The 12,276-nt window shown below is 54.6% G+C and overlaps 1 protein-coding gene across 3 annotated transcripts; it reads right to left on the bottom strand.

Annotated features, from left to right (window-relative positions):
* Nucleotides 1–2,350: 2,350 nt before the first annotated feature.
* RPP40 (ribonuclease P/MRP subunit p40) lies at nucleotides 2,351–11,727 on the bottom strand. 3 transcript variants are annotated; one of them, XM_040984031.1, is made up of 8 exons: nucleotides 11,573–11,727; nucleotides 11,042–11,186; nucleotides 9,954–10,022; nucleotides 7,508–7,603; nucleotides 5,769–5,894; nucleotides 3,603–3,801; nucleotides 3,355–3,489; nucleotides 2,351–2,905 (listed from the first exon to the last, which is right to left on the bottom strand). In XM_040984031.1, the coding sequence occupies exons 1-8, from the start codon at nucleotides 11,693–11,695 to the stop codon at nucleotides 2,707–2,709; spliced, it is 1,092 nt and encodes a 363-aa protein (XP_040839965.1). In that variant the 5' UTR covers nucleotides 11,696–11,727; the 3' UTR covers nucleotides 2,351–2,706. The 3 variants fall into 3 exon arrangements, with proteins under 3 accessions (XP_040839965.1, XP_040839967.1, XP_040839966.1); XM_040984033.1 differs by lacking the exon at nucleotides 5,769–5,894 and having other exon boundaries at nucleotides 11,573–11,721; XM_040984032.1 differs by lacking the exon at nucleotides 9,954–10,022 and having other exon boundaries at nucleotides 11,573–11,721.
* Between the last annotated feature and the right edge of the window lie 549 nt (nucleotides 11,728–12,276).

Raw genomic sequence — 12,276 nt, 5'->3', positions numbered from 1 at the left:
CACTCTCGCTCGGCTCTGTGCTGGGGGCTTGGAGCCACACGGCACGGGAGGAGGCAAGCGGCCCCACGTGAACGAGCCGGTGCGGACACCTTCCTCGGTGTGATCGCACGTGCCTTTCAAGACAAATGTCCTTTCAGAAGTTCCTACATGAATCCAGTTAAGCTACAGAATGTAAACTCAACATGTAAGAGGCAGCAGCTTTTACAGACACCAGTAACAAAACTGCTGAGGGACAAATCAAAGAAAGTAACCCTGTTCACTACAGCTACGAATAACTAAATAAAATATTTAGTAATAAATGTATCCAACCCAAATGAATGATATCCACAAAAATGATTGTAAAACACCAATGCAAGCAATTGAAGAGGACACCCAAAAATCCTTAAGGATTAGAAGAATTAACATGGCTAAATGTCCACACTACGAAAAGCCACTTAGAGATTCAGTCGAAACCCTGCCAAAATACTGACGACATTCTTCAAAGAAGAAGGGAGATGACTCCCCCAGACGCCACGGCAGCCCAGCCGAGCCAGGGGAGCAGGCAGCTCTCCACAGCGCGGCTGAAGGCAGCACGATGCCTGACCTGCAGCGTCTACAAAACCACAGCCAGCAACGCAGCAAGGCTCTGTCACAGGACAGACACAGGACAGAGCACCTGCAAGGGGACTCGCTTGGCTACACAAGACCGACTTCTGACAGCAGCAGCAGGAACATAAACCGGAGAAAGGACCCCGACTATGAGGCTGATACAGGAGACCACACAGGACACGCTCCAGGATGCGTGCAGGGGCTGACGCCTGGGATGCGAGAGCAACAAGAGAGAAGAGAACCTACTCCAACTAGCCATCCGACAAGGGACCAACACCCACTGCAACTGCACAACTGAAGAGGGAAAACAACGGAAGTGGCATTTCAAAATGGGCAACTGATCTGAACAGACATCTCCCCAAGAGGCCATCAGAAGGCCAGCAGGTGTACACGACGCACACGAACGCTCATCCCCCGGGAATGCAGATCAAGACTCCAAGGAGACTCTCCTTAGCCCGGTTAGAATGGGCATCACCAAGGCAGGCAAAACACAAACAAAACCCCACAACACCGCAAGTGTAGAAAGGGGAACGCTTACACACTTCTGACAAAAATGTAATGAATACACACAACAAGAACAGTATGCAATTTCCTCAAAACACTCAAAACAGATCCACAGCCGTGTTTACTGCAGATAGCCAAGGAATGGGATCAACCCAGCTGCCACTGACATTCGCAAGAAGAAAACTATATACGCAGCACGCTCCGAAGCACAAAGGCAGAGCCCGTGCTGGTGCCCCCGACTGCAGGGCACTCAGCAGACTGACTTGTACTCTACGCTTTGGAGGCCGGAGCGGTCTCCTAGTTACGAAGGCTCCCATCATGTGGCTCCGGCCGGCAGGCCCGACACTCTGGCCCACCGTTCACTCACCTTCACCCGAGTTCAGTCCGGTCCGGCTTTTGTACGGCTTATCAACACACTTTAAAACAGTGACAAGTCACCGCTTAGAATTAACATTTTCAAACGCGTAACTTGAGTTTTTAATATGAAAATCGGTTCTTTACATTATTATTTTTTAAAGATTTATTTATTTTTATTGGAAAGTCAGATATACAGAGAGGAGGATCTTCCGTCCGCTGATTCACTCCTCAAGTGACCACAATGGCCGGAGCTGAGCTGATCCAAAGCCAGGAGCCAGGAGCCTTCTTCTGGGTCTCCCACGCGGGTGCAGGATCCCAAGGCTTTGGGCCGTCCTCGACTGCTTTCCCTGGCCACAGGCAGGGAGCTGGATTAGAACTGGCACCCATACGGGATCCTGGCAAGGTGAAGACTTTTGCCATTAGGCTACTGCTCCAGGCCCTCTTTACATTCATTAAGTTTTTTTTTTCTTCCACTTAATACTTAATGGTCTTTGGAGAGAAAAAATAATAATAAAACCATGTTTTTTACATATATGTGTGTATATAGGTGTAAGATAATATCTGTTTTTTGAAATAAGTCTGTAGCATAAAGGTTAAACTATTTTAAGATAAATAAAAGTGAACCCTATCGGCTGCATTTAATGTAAAATTCCCCTTACTTGCCCACACCTGCCAGTGGCATGGGCCTCCCTGGTCCGGCCCCAGCAGGGTGGCCTGTCAGCACCCTCATGTGGCTGCAGTGAGGACTCCCTACCCACAGCAAGGGCAGGCCCAGCACCTGGAGCGCGCACAGAGCACCCCTCAGGTACCTGACCAAGTAGGGCTGTGTCAACACAGTGACCCAACCCCCTGAGCGCCTGGCCGTCCTGGCCTCCTCTACCGTGCCTGACAGGCCAGGCTGGCCGCCATCACAGACCAGCCCCCTGCCGATGGGCAAGGCAGGGCGAACACACAGCCCTCCACAGGCACCAAGATAAACAAACAGGGCATATTCAGTATTTAAAAAAGGGAATTTATTAGGTACTTGAAAGGCCGACTGGCAGAGACAGACAGACATCAACCCACCTGCTGGCTCACTCCCCAAACGGTCACCCGTGCCAGGCTGGGCCAGGCCGCAGCCAGGACCCAAGAAGCCCGTCCAGCTTCGCTGCCTGCTGGGCAGGCCGCTGGAGCAGAAGCATGGCATCCAGGCCTCGAACCGGGGCTCCCGTGTGGGTCACCGGCACTGCGAGTGGCAGCTGAACCGGCTGCACAGCTTCAGGGCGGACAGTCGTCCTCGGCGCCCACAGCCATCTGAAGCCAATAGTCCTGGTTACTAAAAACCACAAAGCTGTACAGATGCTCGCCCCCTTTCTGGAAGCCGTGCTCCCTCTCTCGCCACGACACAGGGCTGTCTGCGAAGCCTTGAACCGAGAGCGTCAGCCACGGGGCCAGCTTCGGCTCGTCGAAGTAGTGCCTGGAAAAGAAAGAGCTCTCAGGCCCGCTCCGAATGCTCGCTCCTGTTTTCAAGAAAAACGTATTCAGTGTGACACGTCGGATGTCGCCACGATGAAAGCCGTCCAGACTCCACTCTGACATCTGAAAGACCGAGGGCTGCGTGACCAAGACACAGGCCCCGCTCTGCCGCCCGTCTGCATCGTGGGATCTGAGGGTCCCCGATGAGGCCCAGCGCCATGCGACTCCCCACTGCCCACGGGGGACACAGGGCGGCACAGAACTCCCAGCTAGGATCCGGACTGAGTGAGGGCCAACATTTTTGCTCTCACTTCTGAAGTACTCCCCTCCTTCACGCCATCGCAGACGATGCTGCTATGCAGTGAGCCTAAGCAAGCCACGAAGGTCTCGGACGCGCGAGGTCACGGGGTGCCGAGAAGCGAGACGCAGGGAAAGGCAGAGCGCGCTTACCGTAGCCGTTCCAGCAGGAGCCCGACCTTCTCCGGAATTAGGAAGCCGGTGATGGTGCAAAGACAGGCTCGGGCCAACACCGTGCTGGGCTGAGGACAGCAACAGGTGGACACGAAGTCGCTGGGCTCGTTAGTTCTGTCAACAACAAAGATGTCCCCTGAGGTCCACCGCCACAGGCTCACCTCCAAGGTACTCGAGGCTTAGCAGGCATGCCCCCTGAGACCCAGGTTGGAGGGCGGCATACGCACAGGCTGGCATCACAGCAGACAGCACCAAGCCAGTCGAAGAGCTCCAGGGCCCCGCAGGACGCGTCCGGCTGGCCCCCCAGCTCCCTGCTCTGCAGCACGGGGCACGGCAGCTCTCTCAGGCTGCTCACAGCCACCTGCGGCTGATGCTCCCGGATCTGGTAAGCGCCAAAGTACGAGGTCACCGCCAGTTCTCCGGCACCTGAAAGCACCCACACAGGAGGCTGTCGGGATACTGCCGAGGAGCTGGGCCGATCCCTGACCAACCACCGCCCGGTCCTGTCCCAGAACGAGGGGTGGCACAAAGCTGTACTCCAGCCAGTCACTGCCAGGGCCTCCAGTCCCGTGCCCGCGTTCTGTCCACATCCACCTCCTGGCACACTTCTCTGAGGAAGTGCAACACATTTAAGAATCCGTGACGCCACGCGAGTTTCACTATTCTCACCCTTGTGAGAGCTGGACGCACAAAACCACCAACGCTGTGTGTGTGCGTGTAACACTGGCACATTACGGGGAAAGCGCCCGGGCGCACCACTCTATCCAGGACACAGAAGCAGCACACACGCTGACTAAACTCGCTCAGGCTCGTCCTGGACAGCCCAAGACAAACCAAGCGTCTCTAGATTTCAGGAATCTGCAGAACTAACAATCTGGGAACAGGCTGTGCTTGTAGCCTGAGGGCAGCCTGCTCACTGCCCAGGGCACTAGAGACCACGTCACTCCCTCCGGCCGGGCCACACTCAGCAAGCTGCCTGCACAACCTGCAAGGAGGGCGTTCCAGGGCCGGCCCTGCGGTGCCGCATCTTAAGGTCTGGGTGCCCGTTCCAGTACCAGCTGCTCTGCTTCTGATCCAGCTCCTTCCTAACGCACTGGCAAAATGGCAACATGAGGCCCCCGAGGGCTTGGGCCCCTGTACCCACATGGGAGACCTGGATGGAGTCCAGGTTCTTGGCTTTGGCCAGGAGCAGCCCTGGCCACTGTGGCCATTTGGGGAGTGAATCAACAGATGGGAGACCTTTTTCTATTCTCCTGTCACTTTCAAATAAAACAGATTTTTTTTTAAGATTTATATTTATTTGAAAGGATGCATGACAGGGAAAAGGAGAGGCAGAGAGATCTTCCGTCTGCTGGTTCCCTCCGCCAGCGGCCAGAGCTGAGCCAACCTGAAGCCCAGGGCTTCTTCCAGGTCTGCCCCGTACAGGGGCCCAAGCACTTGCACCTCTCTGCTGCTTTCCCAGATCATAAGCAGAGAGCTGAAGTGGAAGTGGAGCAGCTGGGACACGAACTTGTACCCAAGCAGAGACACACACCTTCCCCTGTGCTTACAATCAGAAAGCCGAGCTGCCCTCCCGGCCCCGCCCTGGCCTTCAGCACCCCAGTTCTAGAGCTTTCAAACATGACTGAGCCACAGCACCAGCAGCCTCAGGCCCCCAACTCACAGACAACCTTCAAAATCATAGGAGCCAATTCCCACAATGAATTCACTCCCATCCATCCATCCATCCATCCACCGACCCACCCAGTCAGCCATTTATTCATCCACCTAACCAACCAACCATCCATCCATCCATCCATCCATCCATCCATCCATCCCTCCATCCCTCCATCCCTCCATCCCTCCATCCACCCATCCTTCCATTCTGCTGGCGCCATCACTGGAGAATCCTGACACATACACTATGGCCACTTCCAGGGCTATGATGAATGAAGCCCATCGTCTCTGACCCAGGAGTATCATGTCTCACACCAGCAAACCCCAGACTCAGGCAGGCCACCAGGTGGGCATACAATTAGGGTGAAACCTCAGCCCTGTTAGAGTCCTTAACACATGCTTAAAAGTACTTAGGAGTCTTAGAAACAAAAGCTATTCAAAACCCAGTGTGTGGACGGCTCTCACAGCAGACTTCATGCAGCAAAGTTCTGGAAGTGTCTGTCGGTCTGCCTTTGATGCCTACAGGTGGAAGGAGTGCCAACGGACTTGAGGACTAGGACCCGCAGAGCACTGTGGGCACTCCCTGGAAAGGGCAGGCTGCTGGGACCACCGTGCCTCCCCAGCCCCTGAGAGACAGCACCTGCTCGCCCAATTCATCATCTCCTGGAGGGCCAAAGATTCACATTAACAATCCGATTTCAATATCTCTCTACCATTGTGCCATTCGTGTTTCATACCTGTATTATGCCAGGCGAAAAGAAAATCAAATTTCAGGGGTTTCTTTTCCTTGAAGGACCAAGATATTCTTTCATACTTCTTAGAAATCGGGTTCAAGGATAAATCCATCAAATCAATGGAAACAACTTAAAAATGCAAAAAAGTACATATTATGCATACACACACATTACACACAGCGTCACAGTCCCACAATCAGGACTTTAAACAGCATAGAAAGCACAAGTTACTTTTCCTGTTGTACTCCCTGTGGTTTATCCACCAAAACACCCCCATACTAAGAGAATGAGAGCTAGTAACACATGCTTTCAATGTATATGTACAAAAATGTGTTTATTTTTACTTGAAAGGCAGAGCTACGGGAAAGAGAAATGAGAGTGACAAGTACGCATGTGTGAGAGATTTTCCATCCCTGGTTCACTCCCAGACGGGCCGGTCTGCAGCCAAGAGCCAGGAGCCTGGAGCACCCTCGGTGTTTCCCACATGCGTGCAGGGCTCTAAGAATTTGGGTCATCCTCCACTACTTTCCCAGAAATATCAGTAGGAACCAGATCAGAAGTGGAGCTGCCAGGGGCCCAGCGCAATAGGGTAGTGGTTAATGTCTTCACCTTGAACGTGCTGGGATCCCATATGGGCGCCGGTTCTAATCCCGGCGGCCCTGCTTCCCACCCATCTCCCTGCTAATGACCTGTGAAAGCAAGTGAGGAGGGCTCAAAGCCTTGGGACCCTGCACCCACGTAGGAGACCTGGAGGAAGCTCTGGGCTCCTGGCTTCAGATCGGCTCAGCTGCAGCTGTTGCGGCCACTTGGAGAGTGAACCATCGGATGGAAGATCTTCCTCTCTGTCTCTCCTCCTCTCTATATATCTGAGTTTCCAACAAAAATAAATAAAATCTTAAGGAAAAAAAAAAAAGAAGTGGAGCAGCCAGGCCTTGAACCAGCAGCCAGTGGGGATGGCAGCACCACAAGCAGAGGTTTATCTGCTATGCATGGTGCCAGCCTCCAGACACCAAGGGCGGAATGGGCATTTGGCTTGGCAGTTAACACTGATTAAGACACCCCGGTCACTAGGGATTCAATACCAGCATCAGAACGCGTCTTCACTCACGGATGAATTCCTACTGGAACCATGAGGACGAGGCCTCAGTCCACAGCGACAGCGCCCCCTAAGGGCCTGGCTGCTCCTCTCCTGACCCAGCCCCTGCTTAGAGCTGGGGGGCAGCACGCACAGGACTCACACAGGACGCACACAGGACACGCACAGGACACGCACAGGACACGCGGAAGGAGCTCCTGGCTCGCGATGGGCTCAGCCCCGAACACTCGGGGAGTGAACCAGGGCGTGGAAAATCCTTCTCTCTCTCCTCTTAATTCTGCCTTTCAAATAAAAATACATCTTTTTTTAAAAAAATGGAAGAAAACTCATTACTAACAAGTTTCAAACTGTCACTTTGGGTTCGTTACTTTGAGTTTTTGATCCAAAACAGACATAATATCGAATGAAACAACCCAAGGATAGGTTCTTTGTAAAATTCAGTCTACAACTGAAGAGAAACAGACTTAACACTGACACTTTATCCCTTGTTAAGTCCGACTGTTTTGGAGTTCCAAGTTTCTCAGACCAGGAAATGCTTCATTTTCCTGAACAAAGCGAAGAGAGGCTCTCAAACACGAGATGGCTGCAGGAAAGCGACTAGCTTGATACAAACGGAGCCAAACGGAGCCGTGTGCGCCACACTTACTAAACCTCATGGTTTTTCTGCCGGAATACTTGGAGGGACGACCTTGGAGTCCAGTTTCTTCGTAAGTGTCTTTATCCAGGGATAAAATCAATTTCCCTATAAATCAAACAGTAATTCCAATAACAGTAGGTTCTAAAAGCAGGTTCTGACCAAAAGAAAGCAAGGCCTGATGCCTGCACAGTAACCACACACATGTAATAAACCACACACAAGGGTCTCATTTACAAGGCTGCTACTTACACCCACAACACTACTTCAACATCACACATAGGGCCATTATCTGGAGCAGTGAAACCACACACAATCTAAACTTCTACTAAAGAATATATAAACTACAACATACTTGGTCTTTTGAACACTTTTAGGACATTAAAAATAGTAAGTGAGAGCTACAGAAAATGACTGCTTCTTCCTAAGGGTCACTCATCTGAAAGGCAGTTATGGCGGGGAGACGGAGTAGACAGAGATCTGTCATCCACTGGTTCACTGCCGAAAGAGCTGAAATGTGCGACCTGGGACGGTCCAAAGCCAGCCGCCAGCGGTCTCTTTTGGAGATCACACATGAGTGCAGGGCCAAGGCCTTGGGCCATCCTCCGCTGCTTTCCCAAGCGCGACGGCAGGCAGCTGGACGGGAGGTAGAGCAGCTAGGACTTGAACTAGTGCCGTATGGGATGCTGGTGCTTCACCCTCTGCCACGACACAGACCCGGACAATGCCAAAGAGGAATGGCATATTCCAAGGTGAGATTGCCAATGAGGAATGGCATATTCCAAGGTGGGATTGCCAATGAGGAATGGCATAATCCAAGGTGGGTTCCCGAAGATCGGAACAGAGCTGAAAATCTCCTCCTGTGTGAGCACTGCATGACGCTGTCCACACGTCTGGGGAAGCCGGAGTGAACACGCCTGCTGCACTCTCGGGCGGATGAAGGCACAGCACACACGATTCTGCAGCATACTCCACACTTGATGACAATAAATGGACTATGCTAATGGCTTATGTATTTACTATACTATCTTTTTTACGTTATTTGATTCAATTCCTACTTATACAGAAAATGTTGGGGGCCGGCATTGTGGCTGGTCAGGAGCCAGCACTGCGCTGTACCCTTGCTCAAGTCCTGGCTGCTCTGCTTCCAATCCAGCTCCCCGCTAACAAGCCCGGGAATGCTGTGGAAGACGGCCCAAGTCTTTGGGCCCCTACCTGGCTTTGGCTTTGGCCTGGCCCAGTGCTGGCCACGGTGGCCACCTGGGAATCAGCAAATGGAAGCTCTCTCTGTCTCTCCCTCTCTCCAGCTCTGTAAAATCGTGACACCGTGCATGGAGCTGCACCTGGGATGCAGCACGCCGTACCTGAGCTCCGGGACGGAGTCTCAGCTCTTCTACTTCCTATGCAATTTCCTAATAATGCTCCACGGGAGGTGACAGACGTCACAGCCCATACCAGAAGGCCAGCCCAAGGCCCAGCTGCCCAGCTTCTCACCCAGCCTCCTGCTGACCCACCTGGGAAGGCAGCAAGCAATGGCTCACACTCGTGGGCCCTGGGGCGTGGCCCAGCCCTCTAAGCTGTGACATTTGGAGGACAAATCCACACATGGAAGACCTCACCCTCTCACTCACTGCCTGGCTTGAAGTAGATAAAATAAAAACCCAGCCTGCCACGTGATGGTGGCAGGGGCCTTCTACAAGCCTTCTCTGGTGCCACCATTCGCTCCACTGCTCGATTTGGTTTTGTCACAGCCCTGGCAACAGCAAGCTGAACCATCCAGGTTTGGTCAGTACACTCAGAGATTTTCATAAACTACAAGACCGCCCGCGGATGCCTATCTCGGGACAAACACAGCCTTGTTAAGCAGCGCATGGCAGAAAGGTGTCCGTGACCGTCACCCGGGGGGAAGAACACACGGACAAACCAGCTAGTATGATGGCACCTGCGTTAAAAAGAAAAATCCTGGGCTGACACAATGGTTCAAGTGGCAGCATCCTGTGCGGGCACCACTGTGTGGCCTGGCTGCTCTACCTCCCATGCAGCTCCCAGGAAAGCAGCAAAGGATGGTCCAAGACCTTGGGACCCCACACACATGGCAGACCGGGAGGAGGCTCCTGGCTCCTGGCTCCTGGCTTCGGACTGGCTCAGCTCCAACCATTGCAGCCACTTCTGGAGTGAATCAGCAGATGTAAGATCTTTCTATGTCTCCTTCTCTCTGCAAATCTGCCTTTCCAATAATAATTAAATCTTTTTAAAAAAAGAAAGAGTGAGCTCTATGTGTAGGTATCAACTTGATGAGTTGCCCAGTCCTTCCTGGCGCCCCCAAGAAGGGGAGTGGGTGGGGGGCGTGAGGAGGCAGCACTTCACTGGACTCTGCACAAGCAGGTCTTCCTCGTCTTCTACATTGGATGCCCTTCCACTAAAAGCAGGGACATAACGAACAAACTAGTGCAATTACCACCCGGGAGCAAGGCCACAGCGTTGTCTTCATCGATGTTTGTGTTGTACGTGAGCGCGTAGCACGAGCCTGCGGGAAGGGCCGGGGAAGACAGTAAGACACCCAGCACACCTGTACTGTCACTGGGTTATTCACGGTCGTCACCTCCCCTGCTCCAGCTCAGGCCAAGCCGGGACACGCAGCAGGCCCAGCTCTGGCTCACTCCCCAGCAAGGGCCCACCTGTGCATAGCACCTGCTAGCAATCGGAACGATGGACACAGGGCACCGCATGGCCCTTGGGGATGCTGGCAGCGGGGGCGGTCGGGAACCTGGGTCAAGGTACTCTCAGAGCGACGGCCCCACACTCAAAGTTCTCCAGCTCCTCCAAGCCTGTCTGCGCTCATCACATCAGGACCCGGGCCTACCTGCTCGAGTCCGCCACGCTAGCTAGCTTAGCTAGAACCGAAACAGCTTCAGACTTCCAAATCCACAAGAGAAAACCTGCCAGCCACAGGCGACGGTGCCCAGTTCCACACACGGGCCAGCGGCCCCAAGCAGGCCACCTCTGCCCACCACCCCGTCCCGCCCAGCGAGGCCCTACGGCAAGTCAGGCCGCGATCCCCGTGGGCTGCCAGGAAACAACTGGCACCAACCAGTGAAGCCTGGTGGACACGGCTGGCCAGGGGGCAAGCCGGAGGGGCAGGGCCACAGCGTGCAAGCAGGCGCCAGGCCTGAGCAGGGCGGCCAGCTCTTTGCCCAGTCCACCCGATGCCCAGGCTCAGCCTCTCCTCGCCAACACAGGGAGGGCTGTCTAAGCAGAAATTCCCGCGGCAGGGGGTGCCATCAAGAGCTGGCTGGCCACCCGGGTGAGCGAGGACAGCCTAACCCTAACGCAGGCCCCACACATGGGCGCTCACCGCAGGCCCTGCCTAAGACAGACACAGTCAACAGGAGGCACACACCATCAGTTCCAGAACAGTCTGCCGCTTATGGACAGGGCTGCTGTCTGTTCAGCTGCCCACTGTCTCCCCCACAGAGCTGCCCGTGTGTGCCACCCCCACGCCGCGCTAAGCGTGCTGTCTGCTCAGGGGCCACACGGCTTCCCTACCTGTCTTCACAAAGGTGTTGATGAACTCGGGGCTGATTAGTTCGTGCACAGGCAAGTTCTTCACAAGGTAATAGGGTCCAAACTCGGTCACCAGACTTTTCAGTTCTTGGGACAGTAGGGCACATTCCGGAATGAGGAACGAGACCTATGGGGACACGCGCAGGTAAGGCCTCACTGCCCCGAAGGACACCCTCCCACGCTGTCCCAGGAAAGAAACAGCTGCCACTTCGCCCACAAGTCCCTGGGATAGCACCAGATCAGGTCCGCGCCCCCAATTTCAAGCAGAGAAATGCGGCACCTCCAGCTTTCCCTTGCTGCACTCAAAAAATCACGCCCTCACCCGGCCAGCGGTGCACCCTGGGACTTGAAGTCCTGCAGCCCTGATAACGAGGAAGTCGAGGCGGCGAAGGGACTACAGTTCCCATGATGCACAGCGACGCCCGCGTCCATCCGCGCACGCCCACGACAGTCCCGGCCACGCGGCTGTGGGAGAAGCTGCTCCCGGCCGCCCGCCAGCGGGGACGGACTCACCCTGTAGTTGTAATAGTGCGTCTCCACGACGTGCCGGTGGCGCGACTTTTCGTGGCCGAAATTGGATTTCTCGCAGACCAGTAAGTGCCGCGGCGTGTCTCGCAGTCTGCGCAACGTGGCCATGCCCTCCGCCGCTGTCCGCTACGCCGGCGCCTGGCGAGCTGCGCGCCCCGCCCATCTTCCGGGCCCCGCCCCTCGCCCCGCCCACCGCACGGCACACCGATCCCTCCCGGCCCGCCCACTCCCTCGGTGCCACGCCCCTTGGTCCGCCCACTCGCTCCCTCGGTGCCACGCCCCCTTGGTCCGCCCACTCCCTCGCCGGCCCGCCCACTCCCTCGGCGCCACGCCCCTTGGCCCGCCCACTCCCTCCCTTGGTGCCACGCCCCTCGCCACGCCCCTCCGGTCCGGCTTGGGAGGTGCGCGTGGCAATTCACGGGCTGGATTGGGGCTGGCGGCGATGCACCACTTAACACTGAGACCCCTGGATGGAGACCCCTGGCTACCCCCTTGGGAAGTTTGACAACAGATGGTAGCGCAACTTTTATTTTTTTTAATTCTAAAAGTTTTTTAAAGAGTACATTTCACATTTTTCACGGTGCATAGGGCTTCTCCCCATCCCTCCTTATCTCTCTTTTCCCTGCATTTTTTTTCCTAAAGTATTACAAAAGAGCAGAAAGGTATTGGGTGACATAGCAAGTAGAGGA

The sequence above is a fragment of the Ochotona curzoniae genome, unplaced genomic scaffold (genome assembly GCF_017591425.1).
Source record: "Ochotona curzoniae isolate NIBS_2020 unplaced genomic scaffold, NIBS_Ocur_1.0 contig_4064, whole genome shotgun sequence".
NCBI classification, from domain to species: Eukaryota; Metazoa; Chordata; class Mammalia; order Lagomorpha; family Ochotonidae; genus Ochotona; species Ochotona curzoniae.
This window is presented reverse-complemented; position numbering and strand designations above follow the sequence as displayed.